At 40.6% G+C, this 26601-nt stretch overlaps 1 protein-coding gene and 1 long non-coding RNA gene across 3 annotated transcripts in view; one reads left to right on the top strand and one right to left on the bottom strand.

Moving 5' to 3' along the window:
• LOC149982843 (uncharacterized) overlaps window positions 1-14199 on the bottom strand; it is a 39492-nt gene extending 25293 nt beyond the window's left edge. Inside the window, exon 1 of the long non-coding RNA XR_016496636.1 lies at window positions 14033-14199. This is a non-coding gene — a long non-coding RNA (uncharacterized LOC149982843). The remainder of the gene's footprint in view (window positions 1-14032) is intronic.
• LOC110525855 (T-box transcription factor TBX1) lies at window positions 12456-22202 on the top strand. 2 transcript variants are annotated; one of them, XM_021606320.3, is made up of 8 exons: window positions 12456-13354; window positions 14811-15150; window positions 17333-17434; window positions 17681-17852; window positions 18424-18579; window positions 20068-20135; window positions 20416-20516; window positions 21088-22202. In XM_021606320.3, the coding sequence occupies exons 1-8, from the start codon at window positions 13168-13170 to the stop codon at window positions 21474-21476; spliced, it is 1515 nt and encodes a 504-aa protein (XP_021461995.1). In that variant the 5' UTR covers window positions 12456-13167; the 3' UTR covers window positions 21477-22202. The 2 variants fall into 2 exon arrangements, with proteins under 2 accessions (XP_021461995.1, XP_021461994.1); XM_021606319.3 differs by having other exon boundaries at window positions 14760-15150.
• Window positions 22203-26601: the final 4399 nt, after the last annotated feature.

The following is a 26601-nucleotide window of genomic DNA, read 5'->3' as shown; positions in this document are numbered from 1 at the left end:
AATCACGGCCGGCTGTGATACAGCCTGGAATGGAACCAGGCTGTCTGTAGTGACGCCTCCAGCACTGAGATGCAGTGCCTTAGACCACTGCACCACTCTGCAATATTTCATGTTATGTAAATGCTGTAATCGCAGAGCTTTTGTAATCCTCTTCATTCATTTTGGGACGGGTCACAAGTAATTCTCTTTTTCATGTGGTTTAAACCAAAATCTCTAAAATGTGTAATCTTTGTGGTGAGTTAAAAAATGTTTTTTTTAAATGTATGACACAAATGTAAATTAATTGATTCCATTTAATAAAAACAACAAATGTTGACAACATAATACATAACCTCATCCCTAAAATTATGAAGTGAATGCATAATTAGAAGAAAGGAATGATTCCAATATATGATAAATGTGATTGAAAATGACCCAAGGAATTGTAGTGTGCCGAAATAACATTAGTGTTGCACTTCCTATAGATCCCATTTCTGTTTTGATGAGACTAATGAATGACAAATATAGTAAATTAGCATTATTGATCAATTATGGATAGATTTAAAATGGTGTTCTCATACATTTTGTATGTATTTATAAAAGTGATGAAAAATATTGAACGTAAAGTTAAATAAATTCATGACTCATGTTTTCTAAATAATGAAATATTGCTTTAAAAAATGTATTGAATATATTTTAAATTGTAATCTTTATTTACTTTCCACAAAATCAACAGCCAATTTTTATACAGAAACTGAATTTTTGGGTGTTTGTAAATCGAAGAGCTGAGCTGAGGAAACCTTTTCATTAGAAAGAGGACGTGTAATCTGGAATCTTTGTTTTCCTTCTGGGCTCAAATGTTCCTCGATTCAACGCATCGGGCGAACGGATGCAAATGGAGGAAATGTTTGACATCACGAACACAACAGTACAGCTTGTGTTAGAACTAGGAGCCATGCAGCCATGTGGTCTGCCTCTGCCTTCCTAACCAAGGTTGTATCCCAAATGGCATCCTACTTTTGGGCCCTCCCTGGTCAAAAGTAGTGCACTATAAAGGGAATTGGGTGCCATTAGGGAGATCAACCAGGCCACGAAGTGCCCCCCTAATCTGACCCAGACCCCTAGACCCCCCCTCCTGACTAGAGTTTTCTAGAACTGTCCGGTCAGGGGGGAGAGAGTGTCAGTTTAGCTCCCCCAGTGAACACAAGTCAACATGCCATAATCCTCCCATCACCTGACGTTACACTGCGCCCGGCCTGCAATTAGCCAGCCGGCATAAACCACCCACACCCCACTGAGATATAGGGCTACGGCTGGAGCTGGGTCTGGGTATGAAGCTTTGGGCCCCTATTCATAAAGCGTCTTAGAGTAGGAGTGCTGATATAGGATCAGTTTTGCCTTTCTGATTATAATGAATTGACAGGGGACCTGATCCTAGATCAGCACTCCTAATCCAAGATGCTTTCTGAAATCGGCCCTTAGGTAGAGGCCCATGGCACTGGGTGGGTATGGAGCTCTGAGATTGGGCTGCTGGTGTTACAGGCAGGTTTCCATGGCTCTGTGCCGACCGGCCCGGGCCTGGCTGCATGGCCCCTCATCTCTCACTATCACCACGCTGGTGGGGAAGAGATCAAAACAAACACGTGGTGGCGGGCACGGCCTGAGATGATGAATGACTGTAATCAGTATCAGGCGACTCACACTGCTCTCCCATTGGCAGAGCTTGGCGAGCTGAGGTTTGACGGATTCCCTGAGCCGCAGAGTGACAGGCTACACACAGTGGGATCTGTGACCTGGATCACCATCCGAGACTAGGGAGGTAACAGATCAGAGCAAGGCTCCGGCTACTTAACATAAAATATCCCCCTTCTTTACTGTGGAGCTGTCCACAGATATACGGTGCCGAGCCTCTGAATGCAAGCAGTTGTAAAGGGAAAATGGCAGAGGGAGAAATGGGAAACGTACCAGTTTAAGCAGATGTTTTGGTGATGGTGGTGGGCACCGGCATATCCATTATGGGCCGGCCCTGAAACAAATTGATGGGTTAGGGAAGTGAATTCCTGGGGCTTCGGAATCGAACTGGCCCCCATTCTCCACATTGTTTAGGGACCATGTGATTTCCCGCCCTTCATCTGGGGAAGGCAGCAGCAAGGGGGAAGAGGAGCACAGGAAGCAGCAATCTCTCTCTTGCCTCGACCCAACCTTCCCGAAACAGCCGTTACTCATAAACAAAAACCCATATTGTAGCTAATTTTCCTGACTGCTCTCAACTCTACAGTGTGTTACCGACGTGGGTGTGGGGGCGTGTGTAGTGTGGGTATCAGCATTGCAGAGGCTGGATCTCTGCGCCTATGATCCCCAATTTCACTGTTTGGGCTCTGTGTGGGGTGCAGGGGTGGGGATTCCCCAAATGGACATGTTATCCATTTCCTGCTCATGGTGAGTGGAGATCTGGTCCCACAGTCACAGACCGAATCGGCACGTTAAACTCCCACAAAAAAAACATCCAGGGTTTCGCATTCACAGGGTTTTCGAACGGTCATCATGTAAACCTCCCTGTGGTAGGGCCGTTCCTCTGGACAACCTATGGGGCCGGGCGGTGGGCCGGAGGATGAAGAGAAGGAGGAACCGGTGATTGGGTTCCAGCTCCTGAAAGGTGCATTTAGAGACTGGACTGGCGAAAAAGGAAGTAGTCACTCAGCTACATTCAGGAACGCAGCGGAACAGGATTTAGCAACCGCACTGAGTTGGACATGACACCAAACAGCCTTATTAATCGCTGCTGCAGGGGCTCCTAAGGAAGAAAACACACCATGGTGATAAATGATACACACACTCAACATGGGCTTGTCTGTAATGGCCTTTGACTGGGGTCTGTGCAGACAAGGCTCTGGTTCAAGTTGATGAAAGTAAAGGCCATGAGTAGTGAGGACTGAACATGCAGCAGGCCGCGGAAGCATGGGGCTATAAGGGAGGGGGGAGGGGGGGGGGGGTGAGCTCCTATAGTGTCTAAGACCCCCTCTGCCAGAAACAACATCAGGCCTTCTCATATTCAAATAAATACTGAGCGAAGGGGGTAGCAGGGATGGGCAGGGAGAGGGGGACCGAGGGGGGTGACAGGGGGAGTAAGATGGCTTCTCTACTACATTAAAGCCTATTTAGGCTCATGGGGCTAGCTGAGAAGAAGAAAGCAGGCAGTGACAGATTTATAATGAGCACAGACCTTGCCCTTGCATTTAATACCAAGCTTAAGTCGTATTAGAGACACACAAAAAAAACAGATCCTGTTCAGCTCAGCACAGGTCATGAGGAAGAAAGGCCTTAATTAATTTGGAAGATCACCGAGGGCCCAGCTCCATATCATCGGTTCTTTGTGGCAGGAATGCAAGCTATTTACGGGAAGTTCAATTGGAGGCAGGGAGAGGAGAGGTGCTGACGTCCCGGCCGCTTCCCCACAGATAGGAAAAGGATACTTTTCAAAAGCTAAAAGCTTCCCAGTTTTAAAACAAAGGTGGGGGGGGAAGAGAATAAGTGATTTTGAAAAGGGATCGGTTCTACCCTCCTCTCCTCCAGACATTCCAGGCTGTTTCTGCACTCCTCTTCTCGCTCTCTTTCTTTCTCTCTCTGAGAAATCTGCTTAAGCACCGCACGATGACATTCATAAAGACTAATCTCAGTACTACCTTTTCTCTGAACATATGCATCGGCAAACATGATAGGCCTATCAATGAGGGGTTAATGGCTGCCACTCAGTCTGCCTCTGGCCCAATTGTTCTACCTCAGGCTGTGCCTTAGGGTTGGCAGGCAGGGCTGCATCAGAGCTGAGGTGAGATGCATAGGGACTGGTGAGAGCACTGGGCTGGCTGGTCAGGCTGTTCAGACGTGTTGAAGGGCACCGTTGGCAGCTGTCAGGCCTATATTTGTTAACTCTGTAAAGACATGTGGAGAGAAGACCATCCTTCCCAAAATAAACAAACCGGGTTGGCACACATCTTCGAAAGAAAGAAAGAGAGAAAGGAAAAGAAAGAAATAGCCAGGTTGAGGAAGCAGGTAGAGGAAGTGATTTGGTCTAAGTGGATGTACTTTAAATGATACTGTGGTGCTTTTACCAGGGTCTTGATGGCTTAATGTCATCAAGGTTGGTTGAACTCACTAAGATGACATCGTTAGCTTTCAGTCATCATGCAGCTTCTTTTTTATTTTTATTCATGTATGAAAATACAAAACAATGGTTTTATGGCTCAATTTATTCATAGTAGTTCACTGTAGTAGTATTATTTTTGACGTTTTGATTGTAAAAGACAAGCAATGTCTGTGATTCATATTCCCCATTACTACACAAACACATCACTGTGTACTATAACCAGACTAACACAGATGAGAGAGGGGTGTATATGGCTGAAGCTTTTTTTGTCAATTGTGTATTAGCTCTTCATGTGAGCATGTGTGTTGACTTCTTACATAACTTGTATGGACTGCACAAAGCATTATTCATGGAACATACATTCAAGAATACAAGCCTTATGTTGGGTCAATTCCTGTATACAGTAAATGGAGATATATACAGCAGGTGGTTCTTTCATCATGGCCTCAACACTTCTCACTTCTTCATCCACAAAGCACCTGCTCTTTCCATCCTGCCAGATTCAAACTCAACCGACAGCACGTGTCAACCTGTGAGTGTGAGAATCATTTTACGGACACACCAGCCAAACCTATTAACAAATATTAAAAGAAGTATTAAACACTCAGACTCAATTAGCAAAAGTTTCAAATTAAAAAATAAAAATAAAACATATTAGCCTACCACGTAAATAGTAATATACAATAAATAACCCATCACATCGCTCTCCACAAATGAGCTGGTTAAAAATCGTGCTGTGATTCGTGATTAGAAATGTGGGTTATTAGTGTGTTGGAATTTGCCCTGGTCTGGACACTAGGGGATGATGGTCAGACACCATTTTGTTCGTGTCCATTGTGTTTTTATGGCCATCCATGTCCGTTTTCAAAGATGACCAAACTCAAAAGGGTTGAACAGGAAAGGTAGATTTTCAAGCCAACAAGGAAACGTGTTTCACTGTAAATTTTCCAAAAGCTAGTCATTCCTTTTATGTTTTCAACTTTTGTCACATGTTCGGTCACATGCAATTTTCATTTAATCGCAAAAAATATTCCAACAATTTACCAATCACAAATATACGATATTAAGTCTTCACCCAAGGGATAAAAAAGCGGCTCTCAGAAGAATAAATTCACATCTTGCATGGAATTTAAAATAAAGTGCACAGCAGTCAAAGTGCCTTTGAAACAGATTAGCGGGTCTACAGTGACACGAAGCACCTGTGTAGCTGGTCATCATGGTCCCATGCTGTACTGTGTCCACTGGTAAGGTTATCCCCAAATATAGATTTAAAAACACCTGTTGGGCGGCTTCTAGTACAAGACTAGAAAGCAACTCGCTCTTTACGGCTTTTGTGTCTGCAAGTTTCCTGGCAACTAAAGTCAGGGGTTATGTAAGCTACCATTTTAGTTCGTTATCGAATTCGTGCTCATTTGTCAAATGAATAGGCCTACTTTTCTGGTAAGAGGGTGTCGGGGGGGGGGGGGGGGGGGGGGGTTACTATCCTTATGTATCGCGTGTGACAATATAAATTCAGCGCATATATAGCATAATCTTGATGGGAAATTATTCATATTTCACCACACAAAAACAACTTGTCACATCACAAAAATGAATGATGCATGTCGTTTCGAATTATTCGATATCTCAGTTTACGCCGCTGGTTATTTACTACTGGGATATCTGAATCGAAATCTGAACAAATAGCTTATGAACTAACGTAAATGAAAATCGAATAATTGTGGTAATTTAAAGCTCATATTGATCGACCGAAATAACTGAAACATTATCCAAATTTGTTTTCTGATGGCTGGGTAACGAACTTCTAAATTAAATCATCCCATCACACGAATTGAATCGATTTCAGAGAGTAGTCCGCTACATTGGTTTATTAACGAAGAAGCCAGTCATTTCTTACAGTCAAATATTTAGAGTAATGAGTAGCCTAAAGCAGATTGCACCGATTGTCAGGTGGCATGTACATCCTAACCTCGATAACGTTGTATTGTATCTATCAATGCGTGTATGAAGACATCAAACAAAGAGGTCCATGAGAAAGAGGTTATGAGAAAGAGGTTATGAGAAAGAGGTTATGAGAAAGAGGTCCATTTTCCCATTTGGGACCAGTAGCAGAAATGCCTTTACATGAAACAGAATGGGCAACGAATTCAAATCTGGTGCTCTTATTAATTCAACGTTAAAATGAGTTTGTATGTAAACCCATACCGATCACGTCTCTCGAATTAAAATCGTACAGGGGTATGGTGACAATAATTTGATAGACAATAATGACCAGTGGACCTATTTAGACAATTAAACAAATAACGTTTTGTATATTGAAGGCTTTTTATTAAACTGGTTATATATGCACTATTGTCTGTTAATTACTTCTAAATGTTCGTGGAAAGACGGGACACCTCGACCGGGTTGGGCAGCAGCTATTCAGCAAGTCAACTGTCAGCGGTCAACTAGCTGACTTCCTCTCTGTCTAATTCCAAGATTTAGATCAATATTTACACAAGATATAGTTTTATATATGGAGCGCGCCGGGTCAGTCGCAACAGTTTCAGTCACGCTGCATGAATGTTAAAATTATTGTTTTATGATCCTTGGACACCACTTGATTTATCGTCTGTTAATTGATCTAAAGTCCTAATTTAACATCGAACCTTTTTGCCTCGGCGGTTATGCAGATATAGAAAATAGTTCCTGGACAGTCGTCGAAGATGCATTATGGTCCAAAATGTATTTTTAAATTCAATAGAACCAGATTATAAAAAGCAAACACACAAAAAACGCTCACGTGGTGTGTTCTAGAATTAGTCAATGATTTTCATAGTCATGGATCAGTTAACCCCAAACTGCAATCGAGTCGTGTATTGAGTCAAGCATGCCCAAGTGTCTAAACCTAATCCACATCGCACCTAGACGTTTGATAACACACAAAGATAGCAGAGAACATGCCTAAACCGATACCGTGTGTCCTAAGTTATTTAATGAGGCATGGACTGGGGCTCTTGTTTTAGCGATATATCATGTAACCACAACAGAGGACTATTTAGCACATAGCTTTGGACCACACAGGACTTAGCAAATATATCAACATGAGACTACGGCACCTTCAAACTTTTGACAGCGGCAAAAACAACATGCACAACGGTGTCAACAAACAGCGATAAGAATGAATAGACCTATAATAATCACATCAACAACATTAATAGACTAATTAATTCGAATCTGGTAGACTATAGGCCTACTCATAAATTATGTTTTAAGATCTAATAAAAAATCAACTCCTACACCAGGCTACATAACCTATGCCTCTTTTTTTCAGAGAGGTATACATACAACACAACAATACATCAGCCCTATGGGTAAACGGAAATGATAAACAAGCGATGGTTAGTGATATAAATTAGGCCTACATTGCGCAAGACATACATAACGCACAATGACAGTGGAATATAATAAATATTACTGGGACCAGCATAAATTACGTATCTTAAAGAAACACAGAAGGACAGACACTGGACCATTTTACATACATGGGAGAAAGTAGTGATAAGAGGTACTAAGACAAGAAAGAAATACGTGTTGACAGCGTTTTTCGTCCATGTTTGTGGCTCAGGTTTATTCACTTCATCCTCACAAATAGGCTATGCTATCTGTTCAGAGAACGGGACAACTCGCCAAATATATTCATGTATGATTTATTTTGAGATAATAGGCTAATAAAAACAAGTAATGTAAGCCTGTGTCTAAATCTTTCAACTGGATATTAGAGTTGTCTATATTCCAACTCCGAGTGTTCAAAATAAATATAGGCTATATCCCTACACAAAACTCATACAATTCAAAATCCTATATGCTGGTAGGCTACACAATATAATGTGTTCCAAAACTGTGCATATCCTCATTTTAAATTCCTAATGTAAAATCATTGCGAGAGCTCGGGACTATAACGTTCTATCTGCATGTTCCTCAAAATGTAGTTATGGACATAACATTGAACGAAACAAGGCTCTCTACCTACATAGTACTCTCAATACCCCCAACTAATGTTGTTAAGTTCAAAAGAATGCAAGATCGAAATTGTTGCCACAATTCAAACCATGGAACTTTAAAGACAATTATCTCAGAATCATCTTTTTGCAGCGCTCGATTGGGCACGTTTAGATGCTTTGAGCAAACCCCCGATATACACTGGTGCCTGTGCCACAGTTCATATTGCGCGTGTCACCTCGAGACATGGTTTCCGCCAAAAAAATGTTTCTGGGCAATCAATATAGGCCTACTTAATGAAAAAGCGTTCGGCTTTCCGTAGAATGAGAAACACACCTGAAAACGAATCTTCAAAAAATGTATAATAATAAACAAAATATATAATATAGGCTATGCTATATAATATTATTACATCACTAGGCCTACCTATAGGGCTAGTTTGATGGGTTCGTTTAAAAAAATGGCATTAGATCGGGCACAAATTAGAAGATAAAGGAATGGAATCACATATTTGTAAAATCACTGGTGTAAAAGGTCCATTACAAACCGAGGGCAATATAAAGGTTGTTGGATATCATACATAGGCCAAGATCATAGAATTGCAATTTGGCTTTTGATATTTACACTATTGGTTCCACTACACTCTTGAGACGTGTGAACAATAATAGGCCTGGATGCTTCTTGAAACAACATACAAACCAAGAGAACTGCAAACAGCGAGATGAGTAAAATACGTGAGCTCAACACCCCTTCCTTTTGTCCCCGGTTTCCTGCAGTTGGAGGTCAATGGCACTGCTGTCCCTGTGCGCGGCTCCTTATCCAGACGGAATATCTACGTTACTGATGGGGATGACGCCCCGGATTTGGACAATATCCACTAAGGCCTCTTCCGATGCGTCAACATCCAAATTCGGGAATCTAGTATTTCCCAACTTATAACCACCATACAGAAGGACGAAATAAATTACATTACGATACTTGGTAAAATAAACACAGTTTAATTAAGCACGGTAAAACAGGCAATATTTCTGCGTAAGGCCTACACATTATTGCTGGGCTAATGTTAAATGGGTATACCTCATTGGTGGTTATAGCCAACATCGGAATAACGACAGATACATCTCGTCTGCTATAACTGAAATACAAAACATAGAAATAATAATAATTGTATGTTTTTGTTGATATTTGCAGGCTAACTGATCCATGTCGCCTGTTTAAGACAAGCCTAGAAGTTTGATAGTGAAATATAGCCTACATCTTTTGACGATGGATGATGAGAACACGATTTTAACAGCATAATTCATGCAAACAAACCAGGGAAATCTATTAAAAAGAAGACTTCTGAATACGTTCACAAATAAACGAACAAGGGTGTAATTACCTAGTAGGTAGCCTAAATTCTAGGGTTTGAAATAACCTCAATAGAATAATTTAATTGTAGCCGACCAACAAATTAACCCTTAAAGTGGCACACCAAGAAATATATAGACTATGAAAAAATATTTCTGAAAACTATCTGTAGGCCTATTTAGCCTTAATATAGGCCATAAATTAACCATTTGCATTTTCATGACTTAACATTTGATAATTAACGCATTGCAAACATCTCAACTAGCCGGTTAACTGCCCCATTAGGGTAGACTTAATCTAAAAAGAAAATGCATTAACATGGTCTGCTTCAGTGACTTATAATGAAGACAGGCCTAGTTAAATGAGGACTGATATCAAATATGAATAAAATGATAGGCCTACATGCGTTTCAAAATATGAATATTCATATTTATGTAAATTAATGTGTTTACGGTTCATATGCTCATAATACCTGTAAAATGACATCGACTGAATCATATTGTGAAACATATTGAACATAACAGGCATACAGTAAATTAGCTACTGATATGAATGTGAAAATGTTTTCTATTTGCACAGACCAAAAAAATAACATAACAATATTTCTCCATTGTCAATAATAGCTAGCTTTGACTAAACATTGCTTTAATGGGCAACTCAACCGCCTGGTAGAGCATCTTTTTCAAGAGTTCCTAAAATTATAAAACAATATTTTTAGAATTTCATCATTACAAAATTATGTGTCAGAGGTCAACAACATTTTACACACAATGAGTACCCTACTGAAAATGCGTGATTAACAAGGTTAGGTTTAGCTAACCTTCCAACATTCACCTCCTTTCAACCATCTTTGAATGTGTGTTTGACAAAATAAAGGAGTTCGCTCGTGAAAACCACATGATCCTTTGACTAACTGGCATTGGATGAGATAAAAATATGCTTCACAAAATTCATATGTTTAATTTAATTTAAAATTGGTTGAGCTGCCTGTTAATCGGTTAGGGAACTTGCCCCCCAAAGTGCTCAATGAAGTGAATCGGAATATGCTATGGAGGATGTCTTGCTGCACCTAGAGACTGGAGAGCTAATGTAGGCCTATTGCTAATTACTTTCCATAACACACTAGTAACAACGACGGGATGCTTCTCACTGCGCACAACAGAACTGCAAAAAACTTTAGAGGTACTACGGTAAGCTATGCGAAGAAGCAACAGGCACACCTGGTGTAGAGTGAGGAGCCAGCAGGAGTCATAACAGGAAACATGGCCGGGGCTGTGGAGTCCCGCGAAACTAACCACGCTTTGAATAAATGTAAAATACCCGATTCAAATGTTCAGGAAACATTTCCATTATAATTACAATTAATATGGACATTAAAAAAGGGTTAAACATTTGGTGCAGTATAGCCTATCCACCAAGGGGTTGGGTTACACCTATTTTGTTTCTTATTCGCGATGTGAAAGTAGTCCTATATGACCTACCTGTAGGTTTATAGGGTTTAACATTTATAGTCTAATTGAGTTTGTGAGTGAAATTAAAACACGGACAGGCTCAACATCAGGAAACTCATTCGGAAATATGTTTAGACTCTGTTCATTCAAGTGTCCTGGTAGCCTAATGAAAATATATGTTTTAATATTATAAACCATTTCTCTCAATAATTCGGAAATGTATCTATTAACTTGTCTTAAGTATTCATGCAAAACGCATGAATAAGTCCACTGTTTTCATTCTCCTCCCACCAGTGCGCCAAGGCCTTCAATCGAATTCCTAAACAGTCTTCCTATTTTATCAGGTTCTGTATTTTGTCTGTTATCACCTGGGTATTTACAAAGGACGCTTCCGACTTGGCAATGATGAAGTGAGTTGGTATCAATGGCATCATCTGATAAAAATAAGGAAATGGCAGCGTTGTATTGAGGTGGACTACTTGATACGTTGTTAGTCTTGCATTTTCTTGAAATATCAATATAGCATAGTAAACAGATAGGCCTATAGACTATATAGGAATACAACAATAAAAACACATCATTGTGTATTATATCCTATCTAGAAATGGTTTAGGTCTATTAGGCTATCAAATGGTTATGCATTTTAAGCTGCCTGCTACTGTATAACAACATACATCTTAAGTGTAGGGCCTATATGTTTAGATACTGTCGTAATTAAACAAATAGAAAAATAAATCAGGGATTGCTGGCTGTTAAATACATGTGTCCCTTTCCAGGGTTATTTGCATTAGTTAATTATGTTGGCTAAATATATTAACGATCCAAATAGTTCCGTATAATTCTACACTTAAAAACAACAGTTCACCACAGTAGTTTATTTATGCTCGATAGCACCAAGACAAACATCCAAAACAAATAGGGCTGATCCGCAAAGACAACAGCGGTGCGGCTAACTAGGTTATCCCATTAGTAGCCCGCTGCGGGCCGCAAGTTATTCAATCGCCCAAGTGTAAATTAGACTAAACCCCAGTTGCTATCGTAGAAGCTCAACAAAACATAACTTTTGTTACTATGAATTAATTATGAAGCTTGATAAGCTGATAACCCGATAGGCCTACTGTAAACGCAAGATAATGGTCAAGTGCCTAGGATCGCGCATGATGGCAGCTCTCCTTGCGTTACAGACAGGCTCCCAGGACAGCAGCCCAGCCCCTAGTGACTTTATTAACACTTGCGCTGAACTTTGTTTACAGTCCACCATGGCCAGTTACAAACTACATTATCCTACGTTTGAGAAAATCTGTAAACGTTGCGAGATGTAAAAAAAAATGCATTTGTGGACACATCATAATGATATTATCCATATTGCTTAAAATTGTCTGGTGGTGAGATCATGTAGGCCTTTCGGTTTGGGCCAGACATTGCACCAACTAGGCAATGCGTACAATTAATGAGTGAGTGAGTGTGTGGGAGTGAATTCATTGACTATAACCCTAAATGAATACACTATTCCTACCTCTATAAAAGTAGGGATGACAACACGATAATGCATAGGCTAGTTCATTAGACAGGAAGGGACAACAACGCCCACATGTCCAAAGTAGACTATTTGGAAATTACGCGCGCTATCCTTGCACAACCAAAGAATCTAAACATATAATTCACTGTACAATCGCAGTACTTTGAAGTCTGACATCCACAATCACGTTACATTTTTGTTGTTGTAAAATGAATAAAACATTTGGCACATTGATTGACAAGGTCTTATTCAAATAAAAGTTCCAGTCAAAGCGTGCACACTTTTTTTCGAGTCTTGCATGGGAGGCGTGGAGCTCTCACTTTTGACATTCTCTCTCTCTGCGGTAGCTTCTCCTCAAGGCAGACTAGCGAACTCTTATGACATCACCCAGCCACCGAATGGGGGAAGAAGGGAACAGCTCTCTGCGGATGAACGATGTTTTAATAGAAGTGGATGTGTTTGGGCATATGAATTGAATTCGTGCAAGGGAAACGTTTTTAAAGTTGTTCAAATCTTCAAAAAGATTCCGTGGGAATACTTTGCTTTGAAACCAGCGGAGTTACTCATAGCCTACTTCGCCGAAAGGTCCCTGAATAGGCTACCAACGAATGTTAGAGGCGAAATGTAATACTATAACTATTGTAGCGTATGTTCCTGCGCATTGTGTCTTGTCTTCTGCTTTCTGGAATAGAGCATAAAGGAAGCAGAGGAGAGACGGCTTTTCTCGACTTCATTTCTCGCCTATGGACGACAGCGGTCCCCTCTCTCCAAAGGCAAATGCTTTCAGTATAGCCTCTCTGATTTCAGCTGCAGAGCAAGCAGGAAACGCAACATTTGACAAACACGGCATTGGCCTGGACAAGCAACACCAGCACGACTGTTACAGTTCATTGAAAATGCACTACAGCACTGTCACCAGGGAAATGGAAGGTACGAGCGCGGTCTTAACAATAACCGTGTAAATATTTGCCTGCGTTAAGTTTGCTTGTTGATCATCTCAGGTTCTTGTTGCATGTAGATGTGATCTTGTTCCCGTAATATCCTCAAATTGAGCAACCATGTTTGCGTTAGTGTAGATATGAAATGCATAACATAAGCAATGTTGACACTGGAGTAGAATGTTTTAAAAAAAAAGTAGGCTTCTATGAAGATATTCCCGAAAAGTCACATCCAGTAGGCAATAGGAAAGTTCGGGGAGAATTATGATGCATATGACGATAAGAAGTTATAGCTAATAAACGAATCACAACTTATAAAACACCCAGTAATCATAGGCTACATGTAGCCTATATTCATAGAACTGACATATCTTGTCAAAATAGGGATTTCAGTTGCATTTCAAGTCACAGTGAGTTCGTAAATACTACTTTCAGAGAAGAAAAGAGCACGATAACACATTTTGAAAATAGGGAACGCGAAGTTAGTGGCCAGGGTAGCCTACATGGGGCACCAGTTCGTATTAATGGTAAAAACAGTTGATAGGCCTATATCCAACACATTGGCATGTGTCCCTTATCCCAGTTCCATTTGGCAAAACAATGTAACATGCAATTCACCTCGAAATAACCTTATGTGTTTGTTTGTGCATGCAAATAAGTGTTTGTTTACCTTGTAAAAACGTTTACCCTCCACTGTGCCAGCTATCCCGTCTATTGTTACGGGAAGTCGATGTGGGCGATTCCCTTATCCAAAAGTAAATGGGTGCCGGAAAGCCCATTAAAAAGGGGCGCACTTCACTGTCAATCAGTCTCGTCCCAAGGCAGGCGGGGAAAGGGACTTTACCTGCAGTTCCTTATCTAAATAGAAATAAGACCTGGTTTTATCGTGAAGGGGAGGCCCTAGATAAGAGAGAAGACGTCTGGATTGCAGTGTATCATACTGCAGTAGGGCAGCAGAGCAGAGGCCGCCTGGAATACTTTTGAACACAATCCCTCGAAAAAACAACTTGCGTGTGCACAGGGTTGTAAGTTCTACAAAACAATTTCTGATCAGGTTTGGGAATTATAATTAGGGTCGCCGAAAAAACAAAGTTCTGAATCAACTTTTTTTCACTATTTGGACGTTTTGCGAGAAATGCTGCGATCGAATTCTGTAACTGTAACAGACATTTTAGGATGTAGGTTGTGGTTTATTACAGCATCGGATGCAACAGCGATGATTAATGAACGCAGAAAACACCAAGACACACTATTGTAGATCTACTCGAACATTTATAAAGGGTGTTTGACGTTGAAATAAATAACGCGAGCCTACAACTGCTTTTCAGGGTTGTTGTTTTATTTCTATCCACAAGTGCAACGCATATAGTAAAATCCAGCTTTTGGAATGATTTCAGCAATATCCAGTCCGTGGCTGACGCAGCTGTCCCATTTTTGCGATGTTGCAGCCTTCACTACTAGCAGCCTAAGCAGCCTCAACACGTCAGGAAGTTACCATCTCTCCCCGTCCCCCGGGGACCCCTACAGCCAACATGAAACCCACTTTGAGCCCTGCCCGGCCGCTCAACACGGCTACAACTACTCGGGGTCGAACCCGGCCCAGGCCCAGCACAGCGACACCGGGACTTCCAACTGTTCCTCGTCGTCCTCCAGCTCCACGCCGAACAGCAAGTCTCTGGTGAAAAAGAACCCTAAGGTGGCCAACATTAACGTTCAGTTGGAGATGAAAGCTTTATGGGATGAATTTAATCAGCTGGGAACAGAGATGATCGTTACCAAGGCTGGAAGGTGAGTGGAATTTACACCATGATACATGCAGGCTTCACTGGGTTAGGGTGCACTGGGCCTCCAGATATGAGCTTATGTTATACATGAACAAATATTTAGTTGCCCATTTCAAATGTATCCCCTGAGAGCTAACACATACAACGCAAATCATGAGATATGTTGGGAGATATTTAAAGTCGGTTTGTATAGTCAATTACAAATTGATGTTGGTGTGATGCTGCAATGGAAATTACGCAGCAAGATACAGGCTTTGGATCTACTGAAAACATCTTTCAGATCATGCTTTTTTAATAGCTCGTCACATTTTACTATAATACCTAGACAAATTATTCACTAATAAACTATTTAAGGAATATTCTGTAGTGTTATGATATAATTAACTCCAGCCAATAGACAGACAGAGCCCTGATAAAATTTCTAGACAGATTGGAACGGAATCAAATATGCATATTAGCCTATTAGTATGTTAAGCATTCTCTTAAATTAAGCATTTTTATTTGTAGTAGTAGATACACTGCTATAAACTATGCTATTTCCCCACAAATACATTCAAAACGGCCTACATGCTTGCGCAGAGAAAACTCAATATTTCCGACTGAATAATATTACGATATTTATCCAACAGTTTACGCATGCATTTTAGAGAAGAATTGTACGTGTAAATGCCCTTCTGTTTCCCCCTAAATGGGTCGTGCGTTCCTTGACATAAGCCCACCGCACAAAATGTGAACTTGAGCTTTCCTATTCTGAGTCATAACACCATACCTAAGGCATTTATTTCAGGAACCCTAAACCCCGATTTACGCGCCAATGTCACAGATCGTTATAAGACCATTAGGGTCACAGTAGGCCTTGGGTATATGCGTTAACCAACAAAGCAGCGGCACTCAAACATAAATATTAGTCCGCTGAGTCTCACTACAGTGAATTAGGGGATGCTACATTAGATTGTTCAAACAGATAGAAAACGGTCCAGAATTCGACTTTATTCGGGCAATGAACAACGAGGTTCCTTTGGCGCTATGGTTATTTTACGGTTACGGTTTACTCTTGATACCCTCCTGAAATGCAGCATTTAGCGCTTTTCAAAAGCCAGGGAAAGTTTTGAAATAGGCCGATGTTCGCATAAAAATAACTTCCTACTGTAAACATTCCACATAATAGTAAAATGACAGGCCTATAACCCATTTCTTGCTCTAATATAACTTGATTTCTATGCTTTCTCATAGGCAACAGAGTAACACAATATTTGATGGACTTGTAATATCAGTCAAAAAAACATATAGATTAATTCGCTGTATGACTAGGTCCACTTGCCATATCTACTATCAGTTAAGTTTTAATAACTGCGTTTTTTTAATTCAAAATGTACAGTTGTGTTTTATGGATTTGAGCTCCATAAGAGACGGCATTTACGCCGGCTCAGTTTACCTATAGGGTGACAGCAGAAAAACATCTGTCATTCCCGAGATACTAAGCAACACAGGATCCGAGGGAGGGTACTTTAAAAGCTACTTTAACCTCACCTATCCACAACTGCAGCCTTGAACAGACACTGACGTTAATTGAGCGGTGATTTTAGGATCACTTTCACTGGTCTGGCGATTTACTCCACACATAATAAAACGTTTTACGGTATGATACACCCCTCATGCGAGTGTGAGCAGGAGAAAGAGAAAGTAGGCATATTTATTAAAGAGACGGGGGAAAAGAACAGCCCCTCGTGCGTATAAATGACTGGAATCCATCAAAGGGTAGAAGAGAAATGCAAGTGGATGTGCAGTGTTATATAAAGCTAAGCGTCATTTGGGTTAACCAAAAATGTAGCACGTCGTTTATCCACCCATTAAATCGCGTCATACACAGTATAGGCCTAAAATCCCGGGCCTGCTTTTTTGTTGAATAGGAAGGCGTCATAACATCATGTAGGCCTACTGCAACAACAAAACCCCAAAACCATAACAATACGGTTGTGGCTGCGGGTGAAATAATATTTTCGACTGTTGTAAAAACCCAATATGTTATCAAAAAGCATATCACAACATATTGCTCATATCCTGATGGGAATTTCTCAAAATCGCAAGTACACCCCATTGACAAACACTTGCAGATCAGCCCACACAATGATAGAGCCAAGGCAAAGAAAACTGATTTGAATATATCCATGTGTTTTCTCTGTCAGGCGAATGTTTCCTACGTTTCAAGTGAAAATATTTGGAATGGATCCTATGGCAGACTACATGCTGCTAATGGATTTCTTACCAGTCGACGACAAAAGATACAGGTACGTTTTATTTACCAAATGAACAAGATACAAATCTACACTTTTCTTGGGAAATATTTTGTGCCAGTGAACATTAGCTGCAGTGGTGTAGGGCAATGGCCTATAGTTCCAGTGGACGTGCATCCAACTCACAGTAGGCCCGAGACAATGCATTCAATTGGAAAACAGAACGTAGGAATTACAATCCATTGAGACCCCCTGTAAACTCGGTGAAAATGTTGCTCGTGTTTCTTCTTCCTTTCATAGGTATGCTTTCCACAGCTCCTCGTGGCTGGTGGCGGGTAAAGCTGACCCTGCTACTCCGGGGAGAGTTCACTACCACCCGGACTCTCCAGCCAAGGGCGCACAGTGGATGAAGCAGATAGTCTCATTCGATAAACTAAAACTCACTAACAATTTACTGGATGACAATGGACATGTAAGTATATTGCTGCGAAGACCCTGGTTTACTAAATAAAATGTGCATCTATGAGTAAGACGTTATAGCCCATATCCTATAGGCCACCTGTCACATGAAATCATATTATTTGAAAGTATTCATTTGAACTGATTGTATCTGCTTTCAAATGACTTTAAAGAGAGCATGATTCAAAATAACTATACCTGCACATGTGTATGTCTGTGCGCCAAATAGTTTCCACTGCAGATTTTTTTCACGTTTCCTAAACTACACAACAACAGTTTTCCAGTTTACCCATTTGTGTTGGATAGCTCTGGGTAATTGTATAGGTCTAGTTCATCTTTTTGATTGTACATCATTTTAATCCATGCGTAATTTGATACATTTGGCTGTGCGTAAAATGGTAGGACTATAGTGCGGAAAATCTATCGACTTCCATTAGAATTATGCTCAGTCATTAATTAACTGACCTTTGCGTTGACGAGCCAACATGGGGTTTCGAAAACACTATTTAGAGACAACACAATCGACAAATGTCCATTGAGTTAAGTAAAATAGGCCTAACCTATTCCTCTCTCTCCCCCTGCAGATAATTCTAAACTCAATGCACAGATACCAGCCAAGGTTCCACGTCGTCTATGTGGACCCACGCAAAGACAGCGAGAAGTATGCGGAGGAGAATTACAAGACCTTTGTTTTTGAGGAAACACGGTTCACGGCGGTAACAGCATACCAAAACCACAGGGTAAGATATCGCCCTCTATGTGCTATGCAGATATAATAACACACATTGTAACATCTTATAACACGATAATAGATGATTGTTATTGTTGGTAGTTTTACACTGTATTTCGTGAACAGGCAGTGTTTTTACAACATGGGACAATTTAAAAAGTATAAATGAATGAGGCCAAATATAAATCAGCAGGCCTTAAACAACAGGATAATCGTGGGGGCAACCTGTTTCCCTATATTTCTATAATAATGAAGTAAAACGAATAGGGATCTGTTAGGTTATAAACTTGTATTAGATTAGTAATTAACCTAATAATTTGCAGGACAAATAATTATATTGGCAAACGAATAGCCTATAACTGACGCAAGGATTGCAAATATATATATTTTATTCATATATGCATTATTTGACCCTTCCATATTTCGAACAAGGCACAACCTAACAGCATTCGTTGCAAGAAAACATGGCTTTATTTCATAAAACAATGTAGGCTACATAAAAAAAATGACTAAGAATAGTATTTATACCTCAGTGAAATAGATTATGGATTATGCTGACAAGTTTTAAATTAAAGACATGACAAACACATTTAAGAAATAGGCTATAGGCCAAAAAACGCTTTTCTGGCCGTGGAAAAAAAGCCTTATTCATTTTACGGAAGATCTGATTCTTCCCTCTTCTTTTGATCCTTCCCATTTCAGTTTGATCCCCGTTAACTTTTCACAAAATATTTTATTGTATCAAATAGCTGAACATAATTCCTTTACGTGATATTTTTGCGACTGAAAATTATCTGTGTCACTGATGCCCCTGCACAGCTGTCCAGTTTCTCGTTTTTCCTCCGTCTTTCCTGCTATGTGTTCTATCTGTTTGACCACCTCGTATCCAACTGGTCTTCTACGCAAACTAAGGGGCATTCATTTTGTTGTTCAACTCATTCCGGAAATTCATGACCACATAACTTCATTCGCGGATGTACAAAACTATTAGCCTGGTCAATTATTAAAAATGACATGTTCAGCTGACATTGTTATTCAGTGTCAAGGCCACAATAAAACACTTCTTATGACTAAACTGTAATTCTGTAGGCATAGGCCTAGCCATTATTACAAAAATACGTTTTATATTTGTAGACTATGTTAAAAGATTCCTTACCTACCTTTTAATATGTTGATTATAATAGGCATGTTTCTATACAAGGGAAAAGGGGAGCGGCTATAGCATCGTTATTTATGGCAACGTAACAGTAAACGCTTTGACCCTCACTAGTTAAGCCTATATCACGCCATAGGCAGAGATACACGTTCCGCTCAATTTTTTTTCGTGTTGAGTAGGCTTAGGCTACATTATATTTCGTGAATATTACACGTTCGAATGTTATGCATTTATCCCTAATCATAACCTAAACCCAAAGGCCGCACGTAAATGCGTGTTGTTCTGGGTTGGACTTTCCACTTTGACATGGAGGTTTACCTGACTTTGTCCTTTTGGTTGTAGATCACGCAGCTGAAAATCGCCAGTAATCCTTTTGCAAAGGGCTTCAGGGACTGTGATCCGGAGGACTGGTGAGAAAACTTTTAACTCCATTTAGGTCTACTCAATTTATCAGTAACAATTTGATGAATTTTCACAAAACTGCATCAACTTGTTTTAATGGACCCAGTCAATATGAAATGTGCTAGTCTATTTACAGCCAATGTTATACATAAATAAATCCCATTTAATTATTTGTGTCTTGTGGCTCTGTTAATGTGCATCCTCTATCTTAATAAATAATAAAGCTATTGGTGTTTTTGACACACAAAATATTTGACAGTATAACTGAATTCACTCTCTCTGCTCCAGGCCCAGGAATCACAGGCCAGGCTCTCTGCCAATTATGAGTGCCTTTGCAAGAACAAGGAACCCAATGTCGTCTCCCCCACAGCAGAACAGCTCAGAAAAAGGTCTGTAGCCCTCCCTTTCTCAGATGAGGAATATAATTAACAAGTTCATTACCTTCACCGAGAGACCAAATTAATCCAGGAATGATCTTTTAGAACAAATGTACACATTTCATCTTAATTTAGCAATACTATAACTGAAATAAGAGTAAAGGTTTGCTTTCATAAGTTCATATCCATGAAAAATATAGAACAGATATCACCTACAGTAAATGTAACTTTCACAATGTAGATTGCAGAATTTTAGAAATGCATTGTATTACCACAGATCAGGATGCTTTGGTGTGCTTGCTCTTGACTTGGCTAATGTGTTAGTGGCGCAGAGGTCTAAGGCACTGTATCTGAGTGCTAGAGGCATCACTACAGACCCTGGTTCGATTCCAGGCTGTATCACAACCGGCCATGATTGGGAGTCCCATAGGGCGGTGCACAATTGGCCCAATGTTGTCTGGGTTAACGTTTGGCCGGGGTAGGCCCTCATTGTAAATACGAATTTGTTCTTAACTGACTTGCCTAGTTAAATAAAGGTTTTGCCGATCTCTGACTGTCTGCTATTGTTTGTTGTTGACGTTAGAGGACAGTAGGCGGGACTACGACCGGGACCCCAGTGGTACGCCAATGCACGCCGACCCCGCCCATCAGCTGATGTCACGCGTCCTCAGCCCCGCTCTCCCCATCCCAGGAGGCCTCCACGCCGTCCCCCTCAGCAGCGGCCGGCCCAGCCCTCCCCACGACTTGCGTACCCCGGACGGCCACCCGCTGGCCCCAGACACCCTGCATCACCACCCTTACAAGTACCCCACATCCTATGAACACTACCTTGGGGCTAAAACCCGGCCATCGCCGTACCCTTTACCCGGCATCAGAGGACACACGTACCACCACCACCACATGAACCCAGCCCCAGCTAACATGTACTCTGCCACCAGCGCCCCATCTAACTATGACTACGGGCCAAGATAATGAATGTTTAGCTGTAGCTGGCAGCCGCTGCCCATGGCCGACGCACCTGGGCCACCGCTACTAGCTAGCTAGCGCTGTGGAAAAGCAAACACACAGGAGGGGAGGGACAACACAACTCTGTCTTCATGGCTGATGCAATGTCAAGTGAGTCGGGAGATTGCGCGGTGCACTCCTGTTGCTGGATACCCTCCACCCCTCAGAGAGACAAAAACTTCCGTATTTATTTTAGGGAAACGCATCTTGGCAGGAAGTACAGACTGCCTTCTGAGCCCAAGCAGGGGTCTGTCTTGACCTCTGAACGTTGACAGCAATAGCTCTATATGAGGGTACCTTTTTCCTGTGTGGTAGAGCGAAGCAGACAGTGAGCCCTCTCTTAAAACATGGATGATGCATTATCACGGACTGGAAATTATTATTTTTTTGTGTTGGATGCACTTTGTTTTATTTTTGCTTTCAAAAAAGCCATATGTTATATAGTCAATCAAGCTTCCATAAATATACAAGATATTTGCATGTTGAGCTCATCAGATAGGTTAAAATGCCTTTGAAATGTTTTTTTTGTTCGAGAAAAAAAAATGGATTTGATTTTTTAACCATCCTGAGATGCAGCCCTGAGAAGCTTGTACCATGGCACTGACTTGCAGCAATTCTAAGTAAATAAAGCAGCAGCATGACTGTTCTGTAACTGTAAAATAAACATCACATTCTTAACTTTTAATTCATAAAGCACGAGTCCTCCCTGCCTGTGCGCTATCACGGGGGCCAGGAAAGACCTTGCCTCATTGATTGCATTATTCTGTTTCCTCAAACTGGATTTACCCAGTTGGATTATGGTGTTCAGTGTATGTGTGAGAGAGGGGGGACTTGGAACCTGTCTAAACATTAGGTTGAACACCGACCGATATGCTACAGTTCAAAAGGTCAACATCCACACCTGGGTCTACAGAATTATTCAAATGGTGTGTTGCATAGAAGAGGAATCACGCTACACATACACACTCATAGTTGCACAGTAATAGGACCATACTTCCAAAAGGTAAACGTACACATGGAAAGGCCAAGCCCCTTAATTGTGTGTGTGTGTGTAGGCACGCACAAGTATGTGTTCTGTGTGCACATGTATATATGTGGGTTGTGTGCGTGGGCAAGTGTGTGTGTGGATTGTGTGTGCAAGTGTGTGTGTCTGAAAATAAAGGCAAAAAACAGTAAAATCAACTAGGTATGCCATTGAGCAACCCAGCAACAAAATTTGATACTCAATCAAGAATTCTATCCAACCCAAATGTATTAAATCAAACATTTCTTATTTCTTGTTCGGAAACAAAAAACACTTTTTAAAAAATCTTTAAATGTAATAAGCATGTGTAGGCCTAGATGCAATTTTTTGATTTACAAAAATATATATTTCATAATATTGTTGGCAAATTAAACAAAAAGTGTAGGCTATAAAACAAAATATTTTTGCATCTAGATATCAATAGATCAGACCACGATATAAATCAAATTGTGCAATTGCTACATTAAATTATTGAGAAAACAAAATAGTGCAGTATGGATTCAAACGTATTATCAACATTCAACTTTAACTTAGAATCATCTACAATATCAGGAGCGGGAATAGCTTTAACCATGAACAACAGGTCATACAGCCAAACATCTGACTTCCCAGAAAAATACCCACTTTGTCTCTTCTACACAGACAATAAAAAAACATTAAACATTTCCTCCTAAAGGCCCGGTGCAGTCAAACACGTGACCACTCCCAGACAGTCAAAGCAGAATTCTTGCTTGAGAAATTGCTCTGAAGCAAACCATTTAAATTGAAAAAAAAAATCACAGTAAATCTACTTAATTGTCATCCAGAAATGATTTGATATCGATATTAAAAACGGCTGCGTTCATTTAAAGGATCTATTCCTCACATGAAATGCCACAGTATATTTTTTGCTTAAAAAGGATCACTAGCCAAAAACACACATTCATATTCCGTGCAGTGCTGTCTCTATTAGAAATCGGTCATATAAAGGATGCTTTGTTGTCAAGAATAATTATTGCTAAAATAACATGCTGTTCGGGGATCTGGGACAATCATGACAATAGGAGACGTCATGATTCATTTCAAGTATGCATCTTCTCTTCAAGCGCATTGCAGATGCCGAAGGGTCCAAGGTAGGTGAAAAGGACGCCCGTGCGCAGGTTGACCTCTGCCTGTTAAATGACTTGTGAAGGAATCGAAGCGTAAATCATTTGTCCACTCATTTGACCGTCAACTAACTGATTGTATACATTCTGTTCAGGGTACTAACACCAACAGAGACCTGAACGCGTGGAATTCAGGAATATCATGGAATAAGAGCTGCTCTCGTTTGAGGGAAGTCGTTTTTCAAAAGACAATCATTTTATTGTAGGTTAAGACTAGACTACATATTTCCAAGTTGGAACAAAATGAAGATTGAAATTGAAACACACCCCGATAAATTTGATGATCAAATTAGCCTTGGAAAAACAATACTCGTTTCGATTGAAAGTTATTCCTGACACTACATTCCTACAAAATTGGCACATTTACACAATAGTTATTCAATAACTAAAATAATGCAAGCCTAATGTATAAACAATTCTAACATTTATATTTGCATAAATCCAGGATAAAGGTGTGATTATATGATACATTTGGAAGCAAAGAAAGTATTCACGAAAGTTTGCATTTATAGGCCTACCATCATGCACTGATTCGATATGGACTGGTTCTACAATATTATAACGTCTTACGCTAATTTCGAAACAATAATGCTATTGCAGAGTTACTAACCATTTTGTAGTTGCTAAATACGTAAACACATTTTCCTTCACATTCACATTATTCCTGGTTCCTGTGTGACCTGGACAGGAAGCGTCAGTCTGGAGAATTGAGGCTCCCTTAGCGTGAGCTAAACTTCGGCTGGGCGTAATGAGAAGTGACCCACCAGGAAGGCGAGGACACCGAGACCCAGGCCTCTTCCGTTTGGTCGAGGACTTTTCCGTTAGGTAGACCCAGCTGTGTTTATCCTTGCAGTGCTTCGCCTTGATGTTGGGCCAGTGGTCCCGAACCTGCGCCACTCTCCGACTGTCCGCTCGCTGAGGGCCGCCAGGTGAGGACAGGACATAACTGACAGATAATTACCGCTTGGACACAACAAAATAATCTCAGAGCAAGGTGAATATTTATGTGACGGACGATGCGCAGTAGCCTATATCATTAGAGTGAAAAAATATATTTGAGAGTTCTGAGTCCCATAAACTTATCACCGTCAACTAAATCCAAACTGGACATTTACGCATGACAGATTGTATTACGGGGTATGCTACAGCCTACATTACGGCTCAAAAGTAGCATAACTCTTAAATAGAATTGATAATACACTCCATTGCTATTAATTAAATTTCTATGCATACTTTTGTCATATAAAATGCCCTGTAAACATACCACCCTAGATAAAGTAGCCTATACCTGCTCTCAAACCGTGGGACAAGTGGAATTAAAAATACATCTAAAACAGCAGTTCATTTTAGGGGCTGGATGCTGCTCCTTGCAACAGCAAAAAAAAGTTAAACTACTACAACTAAAACTATTTTTGTACAAAAATATAAACCAACATGCAACAATTTCAAAGATTTTACTGAGTTACAGGTCATATCAGGAAATCAGTCAATTAAAATACATAAATTAGGCCCTAATCTATGGATTTAACATGACTGGGAATATGTTGATAACAGATACCTTAAAAAAAAAAAAAAAGTAGAGGCGTGGATCAGAAAATCAGTCAGTATCTGGTGTGACCACTATTTGCCTCATGCAGCGTGACACATCTTCTTCACATCTCCTGGAACTGGAACTTGCGGTTGTACACGTCGATCCAGAGCATCCCAAATATGCTCAATGGGTGACATGTCTGCTGAGTATGCAGGCCATGGAAGAACTGGGACATTTTCAGCTTCCAGGAATTGTGTACAGATCCTTGAGACACGGGGCCGTGCATTATCATGCTGAAACGTGAGATAATGGCAGCAGAAGAATGACACGACAATGGGCCTAAATTTACATTGATAAAATGCAATTGTGTTCATTGTCCATAGCAAACTGCTGGCCCACACGACGCCATAGACATGGTCTGCGGTTGTGAGGCCGTTTGGACATAATGCCAAATTATCTTAAACGACGTTGGAGGCGGCTTATGGTAGAGAAATTAACATTAAATTCTAGGGCAACAGCTATGATGGACATTCCTGCAGTCAGCATGCCACACTTTCTCAAGACATCTGTGGCATTATTGTGAGACAAAACCACATATTTTAGAGCGAGTGGCTTTTTATTGTCCCCAGCACAAGGTGCACCTGTGTAATGAGCATGTTTTATCAGCTTCTTGATATGCCACATCTGTCAGGTGGATGGATTTTCTTGGCAAAGGAAAAACGCTCACTAACAGGGATGTAAAACAAATGGGTGCACCAAATTTGAGAGAAATGAGCTATTTGTGCATATGGACAATTTTGGGGATTTTTTTTTTCTTTCCACTTAATGAAACATGGGACCAACACTTTACATGTTGCGTTTATATTCACCATAATAAATGCTTCACAATGATCTGTGATACATAGGCTACATTTTAGACATAAGGCCATGACTGTTCATTTTTGCTGCACATTCAGCTCAGGTAGGCCTAAATACTGACATTAATTCCTGTGTTTCCCCACTACTAACCTAATGCTTTAAAAAGTTGAGTGGGCATGTCTCAGGCTGAGCCGCCTGTGGAAAAACATACTCCAATCAGACAGAAAAATAAGACTTGAGTGAAATCTTTGGTATTTCTGTACAGCCTAGCTATGCACACATATGTCTTCAGCTCCAAATAAGATAGGATGCCACATGCTTGCCATATGAGGACAGACTCAGGAGAATGAATGATAATGCAACCAGAGGCATCATTTGACACTCATCTGCATCTGGCCCATCTGTTGTGACAAGCCTATCAGAGCTGTGCTCCGATTGTTTCACCTTTGTGTACATCTCCCCTGCCACACCCCGGCAGCTTGGCATATCTGTGGACAGATATTAAAAACAAGCCGAGGTAGACCTACAGGAGTC

Source organism: Oncorhynchus mykiss, chromosome 6, assembly GCF_057628025.1.
Source record: "Oncorhynchus mykiss isolate SJ-2025 chromosome 6, ASM5762802v1, whole genome shotgun sequence".
NCBI lineage: Eukaryota > Metazoa > Chordata > Actinopteri > Salmoniformes > Salmonidae > Oncorhynchus > Oncorhynchus mykiss.
Note: the sequence above shows the minus strand (reverse complement) of the source record. Positions and strands in the feature narration are given on the sequence as shown.

Coding starts and splice junctions, on each gene's coding strand:
- LOC110525855 (XM_021606319.3), top strand. CDS start 13,168: ATGGACGACAGCGGTCCCCTCTCTCCAAAGGCAAATGCTTTCAGTATA. Junction 17,853..18,423: donor TACTGGATGACAATGGACAT/GTAAGTATATTG, acceptor CTCCCCCTGCAG/ATAATTCTAAACTCAATGCA. Junction 20,136..20,415: donor GACTGTGATCCGGAGGACTG/GTGAGAAAACTT, acceptor TCTCTGCTCCAG/GCCCAGGAATCACAGGCCAG.